Below are 26,127 nucleotides of genomic sequence, written 5' to 3'. Positions count from 1 at the left end.
TCGTAATCTACAAATTTGTGAAATTTGTGAATTTCACGTATAAATTGTAACATTAGCTACATAGAACTATTTGAACCTAATGCATATTTTATTTGTTTTTTTTTTTTTTTTTTTTTTTGCATAATACGTCATTCATAATAATATATCGGCTTCCTAAACTTTGCAAGTGTCTCATCAGCTCCTTGAACTTGATTATTTCGTATCACCAACTTCCTGAACTTGTCCATCCATAGACTTTATATGTATCTCACCAACTCTCTAGACTTGTTTATTCCGTAACAACTAAATATAAAAACCTATTAAATCTAAATTCTAAAAATACATCTTCATCTATTCGAGAAGTAATTTTTTCTCTTATCATATCTTTCAACCTATTATAAGAGTTAGTAATAAATAGTCAGGGAGGGGCTGAATTATATCAAATGGATAGGGATTGAGAGTTAGCATCATGGTTTTTGTATTTAGTTGTTACGCAATAAGCAAGTAGGACACTTATAAAATTTAGGGAAATAATCTACTTTTATGGACAAGTTCGAGGAGTTAGTGATACGGCAAGGAGTTGATGAGACACTTACAAAATCCAGAAAACCAATCTACTATTATGGACAAATTCAGGGAACTGGTAATGTATTAAGCTTTTTTTTATATAAAAAATACATGAATGTGTTTGTTCACCTACTTTTTTTTCTTTTTGTTTCTCTTGTTCAATTTAAAAGGGAGAGTTTTAGATGTTTGGTTAGAAAAATCTTGTTTACCTTTTATATATAAAAAATATGTTTTTACCAAAGCAGAGAATCTCTGCTTTTAGACGAAAGTAATTTTTTCCAACGGTAAACATCAGATAAACAAAAGGACCTTATAACTGAGAAACTAAAATAAAATGAATTTTTCAGAAAAAAACTAAAATGAACATAGTAATCGTTTGCTATTATTTTTTTTTTGGGAATGTTGATTTACAAATATCAATCTAAACGCAAAAAATAACAAATTCTATTTGTCACATGATAACACTGTCTAATTAATTATGATAAATTTGATTTAGTAATTCACTCTTTATTCTTCTATTATTTATTAGATTTTGTTACAATTTCTCTTTACTCTTCTAAATTAGGTCCTACTTTCAAAAACATTATTGGAAACTCATTCATTGAGAAAAAATTACAAATTTAAATTACATTTTTAAGAATGGATAAATAATAAATTATATTTTGCTCTTCATTGCTTAATTTGACGAAGCTCCCAGCTGCCTTCACCATCAATAAGACGTAGTTCCCTTGAATGGAATGGTAGTAAAGCAGGTCGCTGCAACACATACAAGGAACAGAAAGCTTAAGCTGTTAGATAGGGTTTCAAGAATGGTGTTTCAAAAAAATAATTCGGTTTCTGGAATGGGATAAAATTCAAAATTTCACCTAGTATAGTATGCTTAATGTACGAAATGGTAAAAAATGACTAAATTAACTACTACAATCACATCTTCCAAACATTAATCATGTCTAAAATGTCGTGTCAATAAACAATCTGCCAAAATGTCACAACTAAGTCTACCACATATGATGCAAGTAAATCACACACACAAAAAAAAAACTGTTAAAGTGTCTAAAATACTAAATTACAAATACAGTTATAAACAACTTGTCAAAAATGCGCAAACATGTTTCGGTTTATCCACAAATTAAGGGTCAAAATGATCGCTAAAGTTGACAGTTAGGATCAACTTAGTTCAAATCGAATTTTAAGTATCAAATCAAACTCAACCCTGTAGTTGGAAAATTTTGATATAGTCCAAATTTTACAGAAAATGAGATTTAATAGGAGCAGGACCCCAAACATCTGAACAAATTAACTCTAACGGTTGTTCAGCAACAAAAGTGGATTTAATAAACGGAAGTTTATGAATTTTGCTCAAAGAATATGGTTCACAAAGAGAATGTGGTTTATTATCTGAAGCTAAAATAACATTTGAAGAAACTAGTTTTCTAACAACTGGAATTGCTGCATGGCCGAGACGGGCATGCCACGTTGATAAAGCAACAAAGTTTATTGAGACTGGAACTGATGTTTCAACAGGAAGATAATATAAGCCATCTTTACTGATAAGGATGTCGTTCCTTAGTTGTTATTACTCATTGTTAAACCTAGTTAGAACTATGTATAAGTCGGTTCTCCTAGATAGAGTTAGGTTAGGTTTTTGGTTCTCCTAATTAGTATTGGTTTAGGACTCTCTGTATATATATATTGGGTCTATTCTATTGAATAACAAAAGACCAAATTATCTCAGATATACTTAACTTACACTAGGCATTAAAATTGTTTGCCTTTGGGGCAATTTGTCAAAATTTACCAACTTGAGAGCTGAGTTGATACCTAAAATTCGGTTTGTGCTAAATCAATCTGACTGCCAACTTTACGGACCATTTTGACCCTTAATTCGTTTATTGACAGACTTGTTTGAAAGGTCTATGTGGCAGTCAAATAACGGTCAAACCAACACATTCAAGTTTTCCGTTCGATAGAATAAAACTGATCCTGCCTGAAAATGTTAAGAGTAAATTTTTACATTTCATATGTCAAGGGTAAATGTAAGTCTGCATTTTTTCGAAAACAAAAAACTAATTTGGAACTTATTCTTTCAAGAATGTATTCTATGTTCTCTAACACAGCCTCACATGCTATTGCTTCTTAGCCTAAAGCATGCACAAATAGTACGGGTTCACACCCGAACTCTAGACCTCTTTAACACCATATCAAAAAGAACAATTTAACCCAAATTTAACACTATAAGTAACATTCCGAAAATAGTTTTTATTATCTCTAACAGCACCAATTACCTGTGAGGATGTAACAACTGTGATGCCCATGTCCTTGGCAAGCTTATAAAGCTGTTCCTCAACATCAACACTTGTGGCACTGACAATAAAAGTATAAAATTAATAAGATAGACTTAATACATCCCTAGCCTGTGTACTCGTCCCCAAAAGTCAACTACCCCCTATACTTTAGAAACGTCCTATTTACCCGAACTTTTTTAAAGTGACTTATTGGAAGCTTAATTTTCTTGAAGTGCCTAAAAAAGTTATATGCATTTCAACTTGTCCAAAATTTCCGTATAGGGTAAATAGGACATTCCAAGTATAAGGAGACAGTTGATTTTTCTGGACAGGTAGGTACAAAGGGCTAGAAATGTATTAGACCAACAAGATACCATTATGTAAATTGCTAAACAACACGCTTATGATATGAAAAAAAAGTAGGGTCTAATTACTTGGTACACTGATCAAGGATGCCAAATTTCGGCTTGTGAAAGAATAGGCGGGCCTTGCACATAAGAAAAGCACCATATCAAGCAGTTGGGAGTATAAGTTCAGAACAGGTAATCCTGAGGTCCTGATCATTTCGATTTTAGTGGATTGAGCCCTGATCTTTTATTTCAATATCTTAAGTCTTTGATCTTTTTATTTTTAGTCACATTAAATCCGTGCTTGCCAAATTAGTTAGCTATGAACTAATTCAGCTGTTCTGGTCCATGAGCTTAATGTGACAAAAAATGAAATATCAAGAGCTTAATCCATCAAAATCAGAACTATCAGAGGCTCAGCATGTTTTTTGCCTTCAGAATATGAAGAATCGCGCAGTTTGAAATTCAATGTGATAAAGAAAAGCTTTACTCACCATGCCTAATCTCTGTTGTTCTCCAAGAGAGAGAATATCTTCCCAGTTGAGATTAGCATCCCAACCGCAATCCTCTCTTTCCAAAAGATAATTCAATCGAACATTCTCAAGAATAGTTTTCAAACGTTCATCCAGAAGTTTTGTGGTGTCAGCAGATAGTCTATCTGAAAGTCAATGCAAATGCTACTTCTCAAAGAGCAGAACATATAGAAAAGGGTTATCAAACATAAACGGTTCCCTAACTCTTTGGCACACAATCAATTTCCCCATCTCAAAAGATGCTATGTTTATAAGCCAACCTTATCCTTATGCCAAGGATTGGGTAAATTACATCCATGGCCTCTAAACTTTGGCCTTAATTTCTTTATAGCCCCTGAACTTCGCCTTTTACTAACATAAAAGTCTGTTATGAAAGTAAACGACCTCAAGCTGAAAAATTCGAAGAATTAAAGTTGTTTAGAATCACATTATCCATGGAACCACCATTTTCGATTTTCCAAATCACCCTTTTCAAATATTTCTCTCTAAACAGCTACTCTCTCCTAACCAAACAACAACACCTACATGACATCAAAACCAAAAAGTTCAAGAATTAAATTTGCTTAGAATATCATTCCATCAGCTCTACAATGCTAGGTTACGTGATATTGGAATGGTCAAAGGTTAAGGGACTTTTATGTTAATAAAGAGTGAAGTTCATGGACTTTTATGTTCGGTTTTAAAAGAAACCAATGGTCAAAGGTTAAGGGACTTTTATGTTAATAAAGAGTGAAGTTCATGGACTTTTATGTTCGGTTTTAAAAGAAACCATAAAGAAAATAAGAGCAAAGTTGAGGGCCATGGGTGTAATTCAACCGCCAAGATCACCTCACATAAGCTATTGGAAAGAAATTAAAAGCTACAAATGCAAAAACGATTGTAAAATTTTAAAAAATAGAAATTCGACAAGAAAAAGACTCAGAAACATTTTCTCTACATACTTGCACACTAAAGAAAACTATCAAGTAGTCAAACTATATTCAGAGTAAGCATCTTTAAAGAAAAGCGCAGTTTGGAACTACTAAGATTTGAATTTAAAGAAATAAGAAAACATTATATATTACCATCTCCAGACAGCTTTAATGTCATACGAGCTGCTTCATCACATGAGAGGGGATATATAATTTGATCTCTCAAGGTTCCTAAGCATGCATAGGGTCGTTGAGGAACGAAGAAGATACCGCAACCATATTCAGTCTCTTCGCTAAAATCTTGGGATGGTTTAACAATTCTCCCACTCGCAATGGGCCAAAGACCTTTAAGGACTCTGAAGATAGAACTTTTCCCACTTCCATTTGGACCTTAATCATTCATGAATGCATGTCACTTGTCAGTTCAAGCTTGATAAAGCAACAGATTTGGAGGGTAATTGATGTAACTTTGCATGCCATAAATGATAAAGATTTTAGTGAACTAACCTGTGATTAGAAGGCTGTTTCCTTGCACTATCTCACATGTCAACTTCCTCGCCAACAATTTTTGTGTGGGGGTTATGATATCAACCTCGAAGGAAATGGCATCTTTCTCATTAAGGTGGAGTTCCTCCGATAGAGATAATTTCTCAGTTTCCCAATCCCCTGTTAGCCCATAATTTAAAAAAGTAGACAGTAAACAAAGCATAGGTTTATACTCAGTCTGGATATAAATAACATAGACTAAATAAAGCAGTGATTCTTATTGGACGCTTTAACCAATAGTTTCTAACTCAACCTACGCTATATATGTATTATTGATGCTCAATTAACATTGATTTCATATCTCTGACACCACATGGAAAAAACATCAGAGACTTAGGATGTCTGCAATCATGAATAAAGAAATTTGCTGCAGATTTTCATCTACATTTTCCAATTCATTTCTCAATAGAAAGTACTATTCAGAAATTATTTCAAAAGGAGGAAGATAACTTCGTAGAAGGTTAATTTACAGTTAGTGGACCTGGCTTGCTTGAACAGGCATTGATTCTGTTGTGTTAGTTCCAATATTACATGTCATATGTGAATGGCCTATTCCCCTTTTTATACTCTTAATACTGCTTTGTTGAACACTTAAATGAGCTGTGATCTTAATCAAATTCAGGTCAGCTATATGGATCCATTACTTTCATTCTACGAGCTTAAGATATGCAACTCTAGAGAGGTCTAACAATCCAAATTTTATTGAAGGATTTTATCAGCAATCAATGCAGTTTATACAAATGAAAGTGCATCAAGAAACAATAGATGATACTCAGCACTTCTCCTGTGACTATGCACACAGTGTGCTATATAACCAGAATTATATCATAAATAGAGATCTATCTAGTGACCAATAGTCAGGCTAACGAAGTATTAGGGCAAAAAATGCCGTTACTTTGTTCAATTATTCTAAAAGCTTAATTTCTTTTTCTTTTACTGTTCTCTTCTTTTGTGTGAAGTAACTTGTTAAGAGAATGAAGAAAGGATCTACCAGATTGTGCAGCATCTAGAAACTCTTCAAGCTCAAAGACCCTATGTATACTGCCAGAGAGCTCAAGGAACTTCTTATGCAAGTCAAGGATGTCTCCAAATGCTAAGAAACTCTGAGAAACAACAGATGCTAAAAACCGCAATCCATGTGCCAGCTCGCCTGCACTATGCTCAGTAAAGATGAGAGAGAGAGTAAAGAGATGAAAAAAAATGCTAATTTAAGTATCAGAAAGATCACCTTGAGTTGCTACCATATCATCTTCTCCCTTGTATTTCAAAGCATATAACAAGCTCAAAGCCCAAGTTACATTATGTGGGAGTTGAGTTGTTACAAAGTCATCCAGGATACCATATAACCATTTCTTCTTTAATAGTGATAGAGAATGATCAAGAAGTTCCCTGAACCTTGACTCTATCATCTGTAGGAATCCAAGAACTATAATTAAGAATGCCAAACATATTATTTGTAGACATGTTATGAAAGTGAATATATTTTTAGAAGCACAGTGCAAAACAACAAATTGTCATAATCTGGAAATGCTGATGTAAAAATAAACAGTAATGGAATTGAAATGAAATAAAACGAATCAATTTGAGCTGAACATCTCTACTTTGCAAATTTTTAAGAAAATTCAGAATAAGACAAAACTTATTAATAACCATCAGCAAATGGACTTGTAAACAAAGCTTCACTTATCCTAAAAGCTACCTCAAAAGAGGAGGATTGACACACATATATAAGGAGTCATATAGCTCCCTAAGTAAGCAATGTGGGATATCTAACACACCCTCATGCCAGAACCATTTGGAGCGTGAAGCAAATATCCATCACACCGAACACTGCTAATACCATGTAAACAAAGGCCTAACCCATCCCAGAAGATACTTCAAAGGAGGAGGATTAGCCATATAACTCCCTAATTAAGCAATGAGGGATATCTAAAAAAACTTGTAATGCAATTCAAATTTGTAAAAACTGAAAGACCAGTTCTATTTAGAAAATACAAACTCTATTAATATTTCAAATTTATGTAGTCTTTAAACAAAAACAAAGACAGGAAAAATAAAAGAGAGAATGTCTTATGTGCAGTCAGTTTTGGAGTTTTATGTTTGTATAGGGAGTTTTAAAAAGAAAGTTAAGTGCATGGGATTCTAGGAGGAGATGATTTAGGTGATAATACAGTGTTCTGTAGGGAATGTTATCACGTGACAAATCATAAAGAGAGAACCAGAGAATTTGGATTTGTTCCAGAAAGTAATGACTGATAAAAAAAAGTACTGTCTCAGCTAAAAAGAAAAAAGTCACAAGCAATACAGTAACTGTTCTAATGTTAATCAGAAAACACTGAAAACATGTACACTTTAATGAATTTCAAAGTGTTGTATTCGAGCTGTAATGGATGATTCATGTCTAAGATCAACACCCAAAAGCACCAAAACATCCTTGTATAAATACAAGTTCAGTGGTCCGATATTAGTAGCTTACTGCTTTTTCTCGTGAGCCACCTCCAAAGAAAGCAATTGATTCTGCATGTGCACGCAGTCTTTCATGCATCAACCTAAACTTAAGCACAAGCAAAAGAAACTAGTTTGCATAAGAGCAAAAGGGAGCAATTTTAAAGAAAAATAAAGCACTGGGAGTTTAATGTTTCATGAACAGCTATAATACATATTATCTCCCCTTGTTAATGTGCAAAGTACAAACTGACACCAAATACACAAGGCAGAAGTCGATTACCTGAAAGTTCCATTAAGTTGTTGCTCTCGACTTACAAGATAACCGAAGTCAGGTGTAACTGCTCTCAGAAAACCCAAACCAAGCAACATATAAGCATACAGTATGGCAACACCCTTCTGACCTGTTAAAAGCTTCATTCTCCATGTGAACCTATCAAATTAAGCAGTAGGAGAAAAGAGGAAATAAAGCTTCTTAGAAAATTAGGTAGAGAAATAGGAAAATAATACCAAGTTGACATGTGTACCCACCACAAAATGTCAGCTGATGGCTTTATCATTCCAGTTACTAGTTTGGACAAATATGTTGTCAGCTTATCTAGGTCATGACTGATTCTCTGATCAGCATCAATATTTCCAGTTGATATATGGAAGACCTGATAGAAAATACATTAACCTAAGATTATCGCTACCCAAGGCTGATTAAGGAAGTAATTGAAAGATTATGCACATGTACCAACATTCAGAACCACTTCACAAATAAAATTCACTGAACTTGGGCATAAAATGGAACTGTTATATCCAATAGTGAATGCCAGCTAAAACTAGCATTCTTAATCCATTATATGATGTTTTATAAAAACATCAACACTGCACTCAGCTGGGAAACAAATTACCAAGAATTATTGATACTTCAAACCTATTTACCTTGTAAAATGCGTTGTTTCTCAAGTATTCTTTTAGCAGATGCTGAGTCAAATGAACCCTCCAACCAAGAGCCAACCCTACTTTCAAGTGCCTGTGGAAGAAGAAAGAATTTAACTAGGAGAAGGTATAGACCATAAAGTCCACCAAAACTCACCAAAATCAAAGATAGCTAATGAGAAGACAATTTGTTGCTGTCAGAACATGACATTTAGAGTGAACAAAGGATCATTTGCCTCACGAAATTTGGCATACAGGGTCATTTTGCTCCAGAATTTATTTAACAGCCCAACTCAGTCCACAACCAGGCATTAATTGCCAAATCCACAACTCAGTCCTCATGAATGTGTTAGAAGTCAGCAACCAGTTTAAATTTTGAATAAATAGCATCAGATTAGATAAGTTTGAATTTGAATTTGAATCTCATTTTGACTTAGTTAGATAGGATTTACTTGTTTTCAAATAATAATTTATCCCTTAGCATTAATTAGTCTGTATTCCTATTTAAGATGCTGCCTACTAAATGAAAAAGGGGATCAGAGTTGACTTTTGTCTTTCAAAGATAGATAGGGTTCTCACTAATGAGCCCCAACCTCATAACAAATAGGTCATAAGGGTAGAAAAACCAACAAACTAGCTTCCCCTATACAACCAGATTTTGTTCTTCAAGGCCCCATAACCAAAGACAGATCCAGGGTCCATAATGGATTGGTATCAGAGCCACTGGATATGGGGGTACAAAGTTCAATTCAGCAGCAGCTGAAGACCTTCACGGCTATGTACCAGGAAAATGGAGATTGAGATAGAGCAGAAAGATAAGCAATTAGAGCTTGGTTGGAAGGACTTGCAAGCGATTTAACTGCACAACATGAAGAAAGGGGTAACCCACAGAACCAATAAGGTTCTAGGCATGAACAGGCACACCAAGGAGGCGGTAATATGGTTCCTAATTTTTCTAAATTGGATTGTTCTCGTTTTGATAAGACTACTGGTTCTTTGGGCTGATGGAGCTGTTGTGAGCATTTTTTCAGTCATCAGTACACCCTGAAGAAGAAAAGGTTGGATTGGCTTCTTTCACCTTAGAAGCCAATACCTCAACTTTGGTTGGTTCCCCAAACTTGAAAGGAACAGGCCCCACTTGACGTGGACAGATTTCAAAAATTACTGTTGCATTCAGTTTGGCCCTCCTATCCACAGTAATAAATTGGGGAATTGACTAAACAAAAGCAAACAGTGCCAGTAGAGGATCACCAAAGACGGTTTGAACAACTGGAAGCCCGAGCAAGTAATTAAAAGGCTGATAATTGCACTCTATAGTAAATGTATATTCATGTAAAATATTGCACTGCAAAGGAGTATTAATTTAAATTTTAAACAGACGGACAAGGTTGAAGTTTGTGTAGAAATACTTTTAACAACATAGTCACCTCAATGAAGATGCAATGAAGGAAGACACTGCACTTTGAAGAATACTAACACCAATTAATCGAATAAAGGATGGTTTATCCTGCTCCAAAACAAACTTCACAGTGGCACCTACAAGAAAGTCGGTGCTTTAAAAAAAAAAGAAAATTATTCCCCAAACTGGCAACATGCATCCGACGACTCATTACTACCATTTAAGGATGCAATCTGATCTGAGACCCACGTTCTAGAGACAACAAGAAAAGAAACTGCAATTAATTGTGCTCCTTGATTACGAAGCAAAGTAGGTACCTGAAATGCAAGAATTAGAAAAACAACAAAACAATAAGTAAGCTACTAAAGAGCCAGCCAATGATATATAGAAATTAGGAATGACAAAAATCAGAAGCATTGTTCGTGGATGATGTCATTTTGTAGGTAGTGGAGAATGTGCATACAAGCAGAAGACAATAAGCATGTAATGAAGCCAATAGCAATTCTTAGTCCAACACAGATGGAGTATAAGAAGAAGTAGACTCATAGCAAATATAAGTGGAATATCCTGGGTTCAACACCAGTCCCTATAAAACACCCTCCCCTTCCCCCCTAAACAATAATAAAAAGAAAAGGAATGGATAACTAGCAAAACAACAAATACTGCTATGCTATGTACTGCAACATGTATGTTGCGCAAGCTTCGAGTCCAGATAAATCATATACAAACTTCATGATGTCAATATCTAATAGTTTTGGCAAATTTAGCATCAACGAGAATTACCTACCACACAATGGAATTTGAGAACTAAACAACAACAACAAAGCCTTAGTCCCGAAATGATTCGGGGTCAGCTAACATGAACCATCATATAAAACAGTGAAATCAAGTCAGATCAGCGACACAAATTCTCCCCCTCCACTCTGTCCTATCCACTACCATATTTTCCTCAATCCCCAATAAACTCATATCGCTCTCGATCACCCTCCTCCAAGTTTGCTTAGGTCTTCCCCTACCCCTCACCACTACATCCCTTTGCCACTCTTCAGTCCTCCTAACCGGCGCATCAAGCGCACTTCGTTTTACATGGCCAACAAACACAATGGAATTTGAGAACTAAGCAGTTGAAATTCATTAAAGGTAGTAAATTTGATTTTTACTGGAAATGTTTATGCCACAACTCGTTAAGGATTTATGGCTAATTTACCGCATAGAAGCAACTATTATCACACAAGTGAAAAAAATAATAATTTTAAAATTTCAATTATCTGGAAGTTTCCAATTCTGCAGAAATAAGCAAAAACTTGATGGAAGATGAAAACGAAAAAGAAGTGGAAACGACAGAGGTTTGTACACAACTGAAACCTACTCGACTAAGCTATAATCAGATCTAGTAGTCTAGCGCAAAATATAAACACAAGCATATTTTATACTTGTGTCTCTCTTTTCATGATGATGTTTATGATTCAGATTAAAAGCACTGCAAATTTAAATATAAAAAATCAAGATCATATGAAATGAATGTTGAAGCAATACTAATAGCCACTATGAAACTAAATGTCAATATTAACTTCATACACAATTATATAATGACGACCCACAACAAATCTCATGCTAATATAGCATAATTCTGAGTGAAGAAGAAAAGGAGTACCAGTATCCTAAACAGGGCAGCTACTCTCAATGCCAATGCCCTAGGAGGGCTTTGAAGTTCAGGAACAACTGGCAATAGGGATTCAAAATCTTCACGCGGGGATGTTGCTATTACCTCTGAAATATGAAACTCTGCCTTTGAATTTGAGAATGTCGAATCCTAGATAAAAGTAACATTGATTTTATGCTGAAAGAATCATATTCTTGACACACGGCAAATCGATATTGTCAAAAACAATATGTTCTTAGGTGCTACGTAGAGGTCACCGTATCAGTTGAAGCAAATGCATGTTGAACCACCATGGCATCACTTTGGCGATCAGTCTCAGATGCCCTTATGACATTGGTCCCAACTGGAGGCAAGGAAGAATATTCCTTCCTGATGTGTCAAGGATTTTAACAAACAAATAACTAATTTTTAGTCAAAAACTAGAAAACAAAATATAAGAAAAAGAAAGATGACCAACTAAAATCGAACCTTTTATAAAAAACTTGCCAGCCCCCTTCTCCATCCAAGGACAAAATGACATCATGAAATGCCACCAGAGCTGGACGATGTGATATAGTTATGCATGAAGTTCCCATATCTCGAACTTTTGCACAAAAGCGTTCTTCCATGTCAGTAGTAACAGAACTAGTACACTCATCAAGGATTGCAAACTTAGGCTTGTGATAGAATAGTCTTGCCATCCCTAACCTTTGTTGCTCTCCCAGAGATAACTCATCACCCCAATTAACCTCTTGTTCAGGTGGATAACGATCTAATAGATGCTCTAAGTCAACCTATAAAAAAATGGAGAAATGAAATTTAAACAGTATAAGATGCCAAGTTTGCAGTTCTGGAAACCAACAGAAAAATGAATATGACAAATCATTACATTTTTTAATAACTCCACCATTTCACTGTGTCTTAGTGGTTCGGTCTCTTGCTCCACAGTAAGAGGATAAATTAACTGATCATACAGTGTCCCTACGATTGTATATGGCCTTTGTGGCACATAGAAAATTTCCTTATTAAGAGTAGAACCGATACCAGGTTTTGTAATGTGGCCAGACACCAATGGCCAGAGGCCACCTAGAACCCGAAAAAGTGAGCTCTTTCCACTACCATTTGGACCTTCAGCAAAAAAAAATGACAAATAAACTTCTGAAATATTAACATTAAATGCTTGTCCTGGTCCAGTATATAAGGGTATTTTACAGATAAAATCTCCTCAACACCTGCCATTACATTGCAACTACATGTGTCACGGATGCTAGTTTTATTAATGAACATATCCTTGCTTAGGAAAAAATAAATGAAATCAAGTAGAACCATAAACATAGAACCATGATGAAAGGAAAAGAAGAAGTGGTGCAGCTAACATAAATATGTTAAAAAAGGAAAGAGAACATATCTAAGGTCATATAGGTACCAATAATCAGCAGATTAGATTCTGCTTCAACCTTCAAAGACAGATCTTCAACCAAAACGTTACCAGTTGGAGTGACAACCTAACAAGCAAATACTGTAAGAACAAGGAATGAGTACTAATAAAATAAGACGCTGAAATAAAAGCCATTAAGTTTCAAGTACCTTAACACCAGAAAACTGAATGTAATCAGCTTCACTGAAGTGGTTTCTGGTTCTACTGCTTTGCAGTGAAAATTCATCACTGTTTAACTCTCTTGATACAGCTATTAACTCATGAATGCGCTCAGCATAACCACTAATTAAAACAAACACCTGGTCAGAGAAAATGAAAAATACTTGAAAGCAGGTGCAAACCATGCTCAACATCACTCAACCAAGTTTCTTGATATTGATATTTTACAGTCCTCTCTTTATTCTCTTGCACATATTTTTGCAGATTGTGTTCCACAAAAAAAAATCCAGTAGATGAAATGGAACTTAGCAGGAGAGCAGTTTTGTATATGATAAGTTAAAAGAAATAAACAGAAAGAATGAAGCAAAATCCCACTTATACTAAGAGGCAACAGAGGCAAAAATCCTCATATTAGGGCTTAAATAGATGGGTGAACGATTTCTAAATACCTGACACGATTAAGTCGCCTTGAACTTATAGAAAGAGTACCCAAGGACTGAAAAAGTGATTTGATGACACTGGTATGATATCTTAAATTGCTTAGCATCGTTGCCCTTCCCATAATTGAAGCATCAGGTCTAAGATGACCAGAGAAAAAGGGCTCAATAATCAAAATAACAGCAACTGTAGCACCAAGATACTTCATGAGAAAATCTTGAATCATGCCAAACCACCAATTGTCATGAAGCACAACGCCTATGTGCCTAACAAGATCCTTAAACTTCTGCTGAATGTGAAATTCTTCTCTGTTTTCTCCACCATAAAATGCTATGCTTTCTGCATGGGTCCTTAAACGTGAATGAAGCCACTGATATTCACCTTCAAGTTCTTGTTCTTTGGACATCAGTTTCCCAAAAGCCGGTGAAAACCTTCTAATTATGGTACCTGCTCCCAATACATATGCCTGGGAACATTGATATCATGTGTCAAGTCGAAAACTCTGAAGGCTGCAACAATCTTCATATAAAGCTGTCAGCAGCCAGTCAAAAGAATTTACAAAATAGAAAACCTGATACATATTATAGATTGACATATAATTACCAGAATCCAGAAAAAGTATTTTGGGTTAGCATAAGAACATAGGCGCCAAGTATAGAGAAGACCATCAGTGACTGCAATCAAATCATCTTGCACCAGTTCACTCAATTCTGAACAGAACCTCGGTACGTCACTTGCAATTCGTTGTTCAGGATTACTAATACGACCATCAACATGTAACATTTTATAATATGCCATGTCCTGGAACCAAAATAAAAAGATCAATGCATCACCAAAAAGAAACCATGCCAAAATTGATAAAGGACGTCGTTCGTAAAGCAATATTTTGACCTATAGTGTTTTCACATGGAAAAATTCTAGACGCAACATATCTTAAATGGAAGAAATAATATATTTCAGGATTTCTTCACCAAAAATTATGTTTACTTCTGTTAACTAGAAATGTATTTTGGAAGTTTAGCATAAAAAACCTTTTACATCTCCACAGAAGTGCATGTATGTAGACGCATGCATTTACAAACCCTTTCAATGTTTACTGTTAATAAAAGGAAGACCAAGGAGCTCCTATGTGCATACCTCACCCAACCAAGAGTTCATCAAATGGGTGATCCAGACATAAAGTTATAAAAAAAAAATGAGCAAGAGGAGCTGGATGGAAGGAGAGAAAAGGATTTTATCTGAAAAAGTAAAAATAATTGATACAATATAATCAAAATATTATCATCCAGTACACATAAATAGATCCAGTTATTACCTTAAAATAATGCGCATGGATATGTTTTGTCAATATTTTTCTGAAACAAATACTTAGAGTCCCAGTAACGTATTTTGAAGTGGAATTCATGCTTGAGACAAGAAAACATAATAATATATTTTCAGATATCAGTCGGATAAATAAAGGTATACGTCGAAGAAAAGCAGCTCGAAAAAGGAACCCCTGAACTTTCGCTAATCTGTTGCTCAAAGCAGTTCTCAATATCTGCAAAGAAGTGTAGATCCAGAGTAACCATCCTATTCATGAATTAATAAAAGCAAAAGCACAATGATTAAGGATACCGTGCTAAATAGTAATTGCATGGATATTTTTATTATCTCTTTGTGTCTTCAAAAAAAAAAGTCGATTGATAAACAAAATTGCAATGAATCGCATTACATATATAGGTTAGCAAACAAAGAAAATGTAAAAGGTGAAAGACAAATTAGAAAATGAAGTCACGGATGACTGAACTGTCTACTTCACAAATGGTCAAGGTACTCTATTTTTTATTTTAATTCATGGTAACAATTGCAATGTTATACTCCTTTTATCTGCACTTAGGCATTGGAGCAATGGTTAGATGCCTCTAGATTAGCATCAAAAAGCAATACTACTTGTACCAACTACCATCTACTTTATCACCAAACAAGAAAGGTCCAAGAAAAATATGATGAAAAAGGAACCAAGATAATCATCAATTTTTTGTTACAGCACTTTGAGCTAGTTACATTGGCGAAGCCACAACAATGAACTCGCCTTGCAACAGCATTTACCACTGTGAAAGGTGTAATACAGACCATGTAATACACTAGGAATACATGGGATACCATGTAGATTAAGAGTCTACATTGATATATTCTATTTAAGAGCAATACACATATATATACAAGGTTCTCCTTCAATCAAGGAGACAAACTGACCCTACCAGCAGCTCTAGCAGCCCTACAGCAGCCTTAGGCATGCTATTCATTAATTACATTGACTTATACTCTAACAAAAGGGATTACTCAGTACACCTAGAACCTACCTCTATTAAGTTATATCATAGTACATTTTTTCAGATCCCCATCTTTTACCTTTCATATTAACTTAACGAGAATAATTCGACAATTAAAAAAAAATAAAAAATAAAACATAGTGGTCTCAATATGCACAAAGAAGAAATCTGCTCCTACCATGGTGAAATCAGTAGCTGTATTTCTAAGAAAATGAGAAAAAATTATGTGTTAATTTAAGAAATCCAATTTTCCTTGTAATAAAGGATTGAAAAAAATAGCTTCCATATAAAAGGAGAAAATGTAGACACAAATTGAGCGGGACTTTTTCAAATATTCATATCCTGTTGTGTGTGCCACAATATCAAGCAATAAGTTTCACTACGAGAAAAGGTTCAAGGATGAAATCACAAGAAAACAAAACACATTTGGGTGAAAACAGAATAAGACTTACTGCTATTGCTACCATGGCAAAAAGGTCCCTTGCACCCATTTTGCCCATCTCAGACAAAAGAACTGCTGCTAGAGTATGAAGTGATTTCGATCTTCCTTTCTTTCGTATAATATTCTTCACTCTATCTTCATCTGTACCCAGCTTATCTGACTTGCCATTATCATCTTTATGCACATTGTTATGCTCCAAAGAGCTAAATCTTATACAACTAAGCCGTGACTGCAAAAATGCAGCAGTTCCACCAGCAACTAAGACACCAGAAGCAAGCAGCAAATATCTCCTGTTTGGATGACAAACACATGCATTATGCATCAACTTGCTAAGTCTTTGAAAAAGACTGAACTGTCAATTCAGCTCTTACCTCAAATTAAACCTCGGGTATCAATTCAACTTGGCATTTTTGGTCAAATTAGTCCAAATAACACACGTCAAAAGAACCACGAATCATAGGCTGACACACCTTCCTTTTGGACTAATTTGACCAAAAATATCAAAATGAGGGCTAAATTCATATCCAAATTTCAGTTTGAGACAAATCATATGAGCTGAGTTGAAGGGTCAAATTGAACTTTTATTCCTTTGAAAAATGTAACATTTTCAGACCATAAGTATCCTCCAAGCATCTCATAGAAAACCTTTGGCTGTTCAACAATTATCATTTATGCCCTAAAAAGCCTTGCATCACCTAATTCAGTTCATCTTCTATGCTACTTCTATTACTAGTATTAGTCAATAATCTAAGATAACTTTCAAGCTTCAATAGAACAGAGAAGCAGAACCTGAGGAACAAATCTCACACGAATCCTAAACAAATGATAATAAATTGATTGAGAACCCCGTATTCATTAACTGTTGAAAAACAAAGCTAAACTATAGGGACGCAACATTACTCGTTTTATTCCCTTTTTCCCCCTTTCCTGCTATTATCCGTTTCTTTCCTTCTTCGTTTTTTCCTGAATTGAGTACAATTTCAAGCTTCTAATCGACGGTTCATACAGTGACACTAAAATTACAATACAAACAGGTTCACATAATCAAAAATGAAAAAGAAAAATAACAATAATGAACATACAAGACAAGCTAATACCGTCTTGAAGCAATAAAACTTCGACCATGCTCAGTTAGTTGCAACAATTGAAGAGAAGGCATGACTGCAAATGAGCCTTCCCCTACCAAAAGAGCTCGAAAATCTTCATAAGAAAATGAGCAAAACTGATTGGCAAATTCGCTTTCTGAGTCTCAAGTTGGTCCCCTTTTCCTAACGAGCTGTGATTTTTTCGGGAAAACAAATAAAATTAATAAAGAAAAAATCTTGAGACCTCTGATTTTTAAAAAGATTTATGGATTGAAGTAAATAACTTTTTAATTTTACACATTAATATCTCTCCATTAAAATTTGAAGCCAAAACATAATTAGGAAAATTATATTTTTAGACTCGTTGCAAAATATCTTATCAAACTAGACACTTTCATTATTAAGTTTCTCAAAATACCTTATTTTGTTTAAACCACCAACTCATCGTGTGTTGGACATTAGTCTTTGATGTTGGTGTTATGGGTAGGGGTGCAAACGAGCCAGGATGGTTCGCAAACTGTCCGAGCTCGGTTCGGTCAAAGCTCGTTCAAAGCTCGACTCGATAGAGCTTGGTTTGAGTTCGAGATCGGCTCGAGACATTCATGAGCCAAGCCGAGCTTCCTTAGGTTCGGCTCGAAAGCTCGTGAGTGGGCTCGATTGATTTTTAATTACTATATATATATATATATATATATAAATATTTAGTTTATAATATAACAAATAATAATAAAAAACAATTATCTTAATTGATCTTAAAAAAATATAAAGACATTCATTTTGTATTAGGCTAAAAAAAAGACATTTAAATGTTATATTTGTTTTTTTTAGTTTAAATTTGGTATTCCTTGATTAGAAGACTGGTTTTAGATAATAAAATATTAATCAAGTATAATTAAGTATATTCAAAATTGTTTTAAAAAAAATCAAAACTAGCCGCTCGACGAGCTTCAAGCTCGAGCCGAACCTATATCGAGCTCAAGCCGAGCTTCAAAATTTCAGGCTCGGCAAGCTTCGAGCTCGAACGGAGCCTGATCTCAGCACTTCTCGAGCCAAGCCGCACCCTGTTCGGTCTCGGTTCGGCTCGAGCGCACCCCTAGTTGTGGGAATTCCATATGGAAAGAATAAGAAGTAAAACTGTGTAGTTTATATTGTCTGTGACCATTTGTTAGTTTCAGTGCTAAATTTTGGATAAGATTAAACAGTTTTTTAACTATAACTTTTTTTTGTTATAAATATCCTTAATAATTCATATTTCTTTTACTATTGTGTTTTTATTTTTCATATACGTTCATAGGGAAATTAATGGAATTATTATCATAATGTTAGAGAAATCCTAAAGGAAACTTAGTCAGAAATTCAATAGCAATTGATAGTGAGGGCTAATATTTTCCTAAGGATAGTGATTAATCACGTCCCTATTTTCTCTTTGTAAATTTCTAACAATCTTAAGAAAATATTATGGAGAACTCACTGAAGAATGTTGATGATGCTGGTAAACTTGATCAATTTGATGGGACGAATTTCACTCGTTGGAAGGAGACTATGAAATTTTTTCTGATCACTCTGAAAATATTTTACATTCTAGACATTGATCTGTAGTCTATTCCAGAATTAAGCGATAAAGATACTGATGCACTCGTGGCTGAACGTAAGAAGCGAGAAGAAGACGAGGCTCTATACAGAGGATATATTCTGAACCATCTCTCTGATCGTCTTTATGATTTGTACATTCATGTCCAAAAGGCAAAGGATATATGGATCTCTTTGGAGACAAAGTATAATTCAGAAAAACAAGGTGCATTAAGTTTATCACTATGAAATTTTTTGAATTTACTATGAATGATTCTGAATCTGTACTTGAGCAAGTCCATGGATTTCTTATCTTGGCCTCAAAATTTAAGGATCTTACTATAGTCATTCCAAAGAAATTACTTGTGGGGGCAATTATAGTCAAACTACCTCCAAGTTGGAATAACTATAGGAAGAAACTGTTACACACTTTTGAGGATTTTAATTTGGAACATATTCAGAAGCATTTACGAATTGAGGAGGAAACTCGAATTCGTGATAAGAAACATGACGTTGCTTCTAGTTCCAAAGTTAATTATGTTAGTAATAATCAAAAGGGGAGCAAAAGAGGAAAATAAATTATCAGAATAACCCCAACACAACAAAAGGTTTAAGAAGAATTTGTTTGATGTTGTTTGTTATAATTATGGTGAAAAATGACACATCAAAAGATTATGTAAGAACTCCAAGAAGAATGATAGTAAAAACCAGAATAAGAAGGAGAGTGAGGATAAAGCAAATGAATGTTATTAAGCATGTTGACAATAATGAAATTATTATCATGGTTTCTGAGTTGCAGAATGGTATGATCCAAGAATTGCATATGGCATCTCTTACCATAAGTTTGGTGGTATAATTCTGGTGCAACTACTCATGTTTGCAACAATAAAGAACTCTTCAAGACTTACATTGATTCTTCTCTAAACCATTAAGTTCTTTTGGTTGATCATCACTCTTCCAAGGTTCGAGGAACTGGGACTGGTGAAATTCAGTTTACTTCTGGAAAGAAAGTTATTCTCACCAATGTTCTTCATGTTTCTCAAATTATGAAGAATTTAGTTTCTGGTTTTATGTTATGTAATAATGGGTTAAAGGCTATAATAGAATCTGATAAAGTAATTTTATCTAAGGTTGGAGCATTTGTTGGGAAAGGTTATGTTTGTGATGGAATGTTCAAATTGTCTATCAATAAAGTTGAAAATTCTGCTTATTTACGTGTGCATGCAATTGAATGTACTTCTTTTCATTTGTGGCATAACTGTTTAGCACATACCAATTATAGAACCATGAAATATATGTCTAAAAATGGAATGATAACTTATGGTAATGATCATGAAAATAAATGTGAGATATGTGTTCAAGCAAAAATGAAAAGGAAACTATTTCCTAAAATTGAAAGAAGTACAAAAATATTAGAACTTATTCATTCTGATATTTGTGAATTTAATGGAAACTTAACTAGAGGAGGCAATAGATATTTCATAACTATCATTGATGATAGTTCTCATTTTATCTATGTTTATTTGTTGAAAACAAAAGACCAATCAGTTCAAATGTTTAAATGTTATAAAGCCATGGTAGAGACACAAAAGAATAAGAAAATTAAAATTTTACGTAGTGATGGAGGTGGGGAGTATTTTCGTATAGAATTTTCATCTTTTTGTGAATCTAGTGGAATTGTACATCAGGTTAGTGCTTCTTATATGCCTCAACAAAATGGAGTGGCTGAAAGAAAAAATGGTGTTTTAAGGGATATGCTAAATGCAATCTTGTTAATGCAAATTTGTCATTTAATTTGTGGGGAAAAGCTTTGTTAACCGCATGTCATGTACACAACAGAGTACCTTCTAAGAAATTTAAAGTTTCACCTTATGAAATTTGGAAGGGAAGAGAACCTAATATAAGTTACTTTAGGATTTGGGGTTGTCTTGCATATTACAAGGTCCTAGATCCTAAGAAAACCAAGCTAGGACCAAGGGCTTTGAAAAGTGTTTTTGTAGGCTATGCTGAAAATTCAAAAGCCTATAGGTTTTTGGATTTAGATTCTAATGTTATTGTGGAATCACGAGATGCTGAATTTTTTGAAAATAAATTTTGTGGGGATTCCACAAGAACAGAAATCTTAATAGCACCACAAATTTCTTCAAACTCAAATGGGAAAAGAGTTGTGTCTAATTCTTTTAATGAACCTAGAAAAGAGAAGAATGTAGGTCCATATTTTATTAATTCTTAAGCCATTCTCTTTCTTGTGGAGGGAAATAGAAATGAGGTTACTAATAAAATACCCATTATATTTACCGTAGAAGATGATCCCAAAACTTTTCAAGAAGCAATGACTTTTACAAATTCAGCTTTTTGAAAAGAGGTTATCAATGATGAAATGGATTCATTAATATCCAACAATACTTGGTATATTACAAATTTTCCTTTGGGGTCCAAAACTATTGGATGCAAATGGGTATTTAGGATTAAGTATAATACATATGGATCTAGGAATTCTTTCAAAGCTAGATTGGTAACACAAGACTTTACTCAAAAAGAGGGGGTGAATTATTTTAACACTTGTGCACTCGTGGCTAGAATTACATCCATTAGAGTACTTATGGCTTTAGCCTCTATTTTTGGACTACACATACACCAAATGGATGTAAATACAGTTTTTGTAAATGGGGATTTAGAACTATACATGAAACAACCCGAAGGTTTTGTTCTCCCTAAGAATGAAAATAAAGTTTGCAAATTGGTTAAATCTTTGTATGGATTAAAACAATTGCCTAAACAATGGCACAAAAAAATTGATTCTGTTATTTTATCGTATGGTTTTACTTATAACTCAGTTGATATGTGTATTTACTTACAAAAGATTACGGTGTCATCATATGTTTATATGTTGAGGACATGTTAATCTTTGGAACCAATATGAAAGGAATTGATAAGATTAAGAAATATTTGACTTCATGTTTTAAAATGAAAGATTTAAATGAAGTTGATACTATCTTAGGTATCAAGGATATAAAACATGGTGGGGTTTTTTGCGTTGAGTCAATCTCATTATATTGAAAAAATGCTTAATAAATTTCAGCACTTAAAGTTTAACGAGGCTAACTCCCTGTATGAATCATCTTGTAAACTTAATAAAAATAAAGGAAGAGGTGTTGCTCAACTTGAGTATGCAAGTGCGATAGGAAGTATGATGTATGCATCACATAGTACTAGACCAGATATTGTATTTGCATTTTGCAAACTTTCTAGATTTACGAGTAATCCTGGTCGTGAACATTGGAAAGCAATTGATAGGGTTTTAGGTTACTTAAAAACAACCAAAAACCTTGGGTTGTATTATAATAAATTTTCAGAAGTTCTTGAGGGTTATTCAGATGCTAGCTGGATAGCTAGTATCGGTGATAATTGTTGAGCGATTTTCGCAAGTGCACGGTTTCGCTTGTAGTAATAAAAAGATATTGATCCCACAGGGAACGTTTTTTAACGAAAACTTATTTTAATTCAGTTTGATTCACGTTTAAGGTTTACAAATATGGAAAATCGTTTAATTGGATTTGGTTGTGAAATTGATAGAATAAGAATTAGATTAAAGTATGAAGAATGTTAGAAATCACTTCTGACTTAAAGATGAATTTACAAGACAGAAACGTTTAGTGCTTAGAAAAAGTAAATAAATGTATTCGTTTGCATTAAGCAAAGAAAACAACTTTAAACTTTGTATAAATTATAAAAATGTAATAACGTGAATTCCTTCAATTAAAAGGCTTTGAACCGCAGACAATCCTCCTACGGTCGGGTTAGATTGCTACCTTAACCAAATTAATACTTTTTCAAGATATCAATTTGTCTAAGTGTTCAACAAAGTTTCCTTGTAATGGTTTCGAATTCAACTACGTTTTAATGAAAATACCAGAACTCACTTCGGATCATTTACCAAAGTGCTACATAAAAATCTATCGAATAGAATAAACTTTATTAGATGAAGTATGAATTTGATACAAGTTTACAAAGAACAAGAAGCATGAAAACTTTCGACGACTTTCAAGCGAACGGGTTGTTAATCCTTTCCTTGAACCTCGTTAGAGTTTGTCAGACTCAGGGGCGGATCCTCTACTAAATCTTCTCGCTGAATCTTCGGAATAGAGACTGGTCTATCTACTACCAAAATGTAAACTAATATGAACAAAACTAAACGCTACTGTGTTTGTAATTATTTGATAAACAATGTGTGTACATCATATTGCTTTTTACAAAATCGAACTTCTAATCTCTGACTCATTTCTGAGTCAGAGTTTCTGCATAACTCATGCACTAATCTTAAAATCTAACTCTCTCATTATATGTTTCAACTCTTAATCAACTCTTTATTTATAGATGTTGAAGAGTCATGATTGAAGTGTCATGTCCGTTGTGAAGGGTCGTATCCTCTGCGAAGAGACGTTTCTATCCACCCGAATGAACGCGTTTCTTAGAATTTAAACATATGTATGTTGTTTTGCCAAGGCTGCTGATCTTACCGAGAATAATTAATTCTCAGCCGAGGATGAGGAAGTGATTTTTTGGTCTTCGGAACAAAGAAGATGCTTGGAAAAGGCCTGTCGCGACCGAGAATTTGGGATTTCTCGGTCGCGGCCCACAATTCTCTACCGAGAATTTTGGATTCTCTACCGAGAATTTGGAATATTCTCCCATTTCTGACTTCGTTCTTATCTTTCTTGTATCGGTGTGCTGATTTCTTCGTCTTTTGGCTCCTTCGTTTTTTACCTCTTGTCGTTCCTATTTGGATTTTACCAAATATTTAGGTACCTTGCATGAAAGAAATATATTCGGACGTAAAAGTACTCTAAATAGATATAAACAACACGAATTCATAGCAAAACTGATGTAAATATTAATGATATTTTAGATATATTTTGGGCTTAACAAATCTCCACACTTAATCTTTTGCTAGTCCCGAGCAAAATCTCACTGAATTTATTCTTTTACTAATCTCTTTATGAAAATAAAACATATATCTTTGTATTCTTTTTTAAATTAGTTAAGCCGAAAAGATTAACTTCGCATAGCAAATTTATACGCAAAATATCAAACTAACTAGTATAAATACGATATATCATTCGTCTTGTATTTTTTTAATTTTTGAATTGAAGTATTCGGGACGATATATAAGCACGCATGTTATTGAGTCTTTCGTCTCAAGGCATTTTAAAGCACAAAATTTCTTTTCCCAAACCTAAACTATTATATTTAAATGAGTAAGTATTTGGGTTAATTATTTACTTAGTTACGCCCAAGATAAGGGTGGTCCCGATCGTAACTTTATATTCTTTTATTTGTGTTCGCTTAAGAGGTACCGACCATGCCATGGGTGGACGCAATCGTTAATTTAAACTTAAACACGCTTAATAATAATTTTTTAAACGTTCCTTCCATACCTCGATTGTGATAAGGGTGTTCGCAATCGTGGCCAAAAGTAAACGGTACTTAATTTTCTTCCCTTTCATACCTCGATTGTGATAAGGTTGGTCTCAATCGTAGCCAAAAGTTAAGAATTCAACTAATTGATTAATTAATATGAATTATAAAATTTAAATTGTAAATTGGGAAAAAGAAAGATAGTACATTCATCCTATATTGACTTAAAATTCAACATGTATTATGGCTAAAGTTTCCTTAAAAACTTCAATTGGTGTTAATGTAAGACGAAAATCAAACCGAGCTAAAAATTGTTAGTTCAATTTAATGCCTATAAACCTAATTGAAAATTTAAAATAAGATTTATTGTATCATGAATTGCATGATATAAAATAGAGATCGAAAATAAAGAATTTATTTACTTAAAATCATTTATTCGAGACGTTTTTTACTTAAAATCGTATCGGAGACTTATGAAAATGTTTAAAAATATTGCCCGTATAGAAATATTAAATGATAACCTAAAAATAATCATAAGTTAAATATATTTTAAACATATGAAAATATATGGTTTATAAAAATAATGTTAAATAAATTGTGTTGCAATATATGTTGCATTTGCATAAGTGTTGCATTTATAAATTATTCTTATTCGTTACATAAAAATTATTCGTTGCATTTATTCGTACGAAAAATGATATATGAAATATCGCCTCCCACACTTAATTTGGACCATGTCCTCATTGGTGCAAAAATGGATAAAACACGAAAAATTGTACGAAATAAATCATACGAAAAGAAAATAGATAAATATGAAATGGATTTTATCCAACATAAATAGAATTTGAAATTTTACCAAACGTAAGCAAAAATAACATAAGAGATAAATGAGTTGAGAAAGGATAAGATAAAACCTATTCTTGTGAAGGTGAACCCGGTGGAGATGGTGTGGTCACTATGCCTCGATGTCGAAAAAATGATAACAACCTGCGTTGGGTTGACGTATGATCTATCCGTAAAGTATGGATATTGGATCCACCGCGTTGAATCGTGAACTCATCTCTGGTTTGTTCTCCACAATATCGTGGAAGCACAAATTCATTTGCCGATTGTGTGCATTCATATGGTTCAAAATTTGTGGCAAATTAACTTGAACATCAACATTGTGCGCTTCTTCAACAAGCTCTTGTGCTTGTGTTTCAACATGCTCCTCTTCCTTACCCTCGGCATCCTCTTCATCCTCATGCATATCGTCATCCCTACCAAAATGTGTCGGCTTATTACCATCCTCTTTAATACCATTACCATGTGAACTTGGAATTCCAACATCGAACTTGCAAAACTAACCAACATTAGCTAACCACTAAATGAATGTGTAAAAGTTGTGGCATAATCCAACATCGGAAAATAAGTAGGAGTAACTGATGGAAAACCAGTCCAAAATACTCGTAGCATCCAAAACAAGACCCGTAATCAAAGTACACATAGCAACGTGCTTATTGGTTGAAACGGAAGCATGGTTAAAATTGTCAAAAAGTAATCCACTGCTATCTACCATGAAAACCAACGAACTTTGATAACTTGTGGAAAAATCCTTGATCAGAGCACTTCCCTGTGAGGCGTCGTTGGGATCGGCCGGGGACACTCCGATGCCAAAGTCAGTAATATTTCTGAGAATAAACTGT

At 34.0% G+C, this 26,127-nt stretch overlaps 1 protein-coding gene across 2 annotated transcripts; it reads right to left on the bottom strand.

Annotated features, from left to right (window-relative positions):
• Positions 1-1,050: 1,050 nt before the first annotated feature.
• Positions 1,051-17,671, bottom strand: LOC136235412 (ABC transporter D family member 1-like). 2 transcript variants are annotated; one of them, XM_066025071.1, is made up of 25 exons: positions 17,468-17,671; positions 16,381-16,660; positions 14,929-15,153; positions 14,217-14,414; positions 13,625-14,079; positions 13,166-13,298; positions 13,005-13,083; positions 12,468-12,706; positions 12,068-12,372; positions 11,857-11,968; positions 11,591-11,749; positions 10,154-10,253; positions 9,965-10,073; positions 8,541-8,631; positions 8,145-8,269; positions 7,897-8,046; positions 7,645-7,717; positions 6,397-6,577; positions 6,160-6,318; positions 5,130-5,288; positions 4,776-5,012; positions 3,673-3,836; positions 3,266-3,318; positions 2,832-2,910; positions 1,051-1,302 (listed from the first exon to the last, which is right to left on the bottom strand). In XM_066025071.1, the coding sequence occupies exons 1-25, from the start codon at positions 17,527-17,529 to the stop codon at positions 1,216-1,218; spliced, it is 4,014 nt and encodes a 1,337-aa protein (XP_065881143.1). In that variant the 5' UTR covers positions 17,530-17,671; the 3' UTR covers positions 1,051-1,215. The 2 variants fall into 2 exon arrangements, with proteins under 2 accessions (XP_065881143.1, XP_065881144.1); XM_066025072.1 differs by having other exon boundaries at positions 17,453-17,659.
• Between the last annotated feature and the right edge of the window lie 8,456 nt (positions 17,672-26,127).

Source organism: Euphorbia lathyris, chromosome 7 (genome assembly GCF_963576675.1).
Source record: "Euphorbia lathyris chromosome 7, ddEupLath1.1, whole genome shotgun sequence".
In the NCBI taxonomy this organism is placed as follows: Eukaryota; Viridiplantae; Streptophyta; class Magnoliopsida; order Malpighiales; family Euphorbiaceae; genus Euphorbia; species Euphorbia lathyris.
This window is presented reverse-complemented; position numbering and strand designations above follow the sequence as displayed.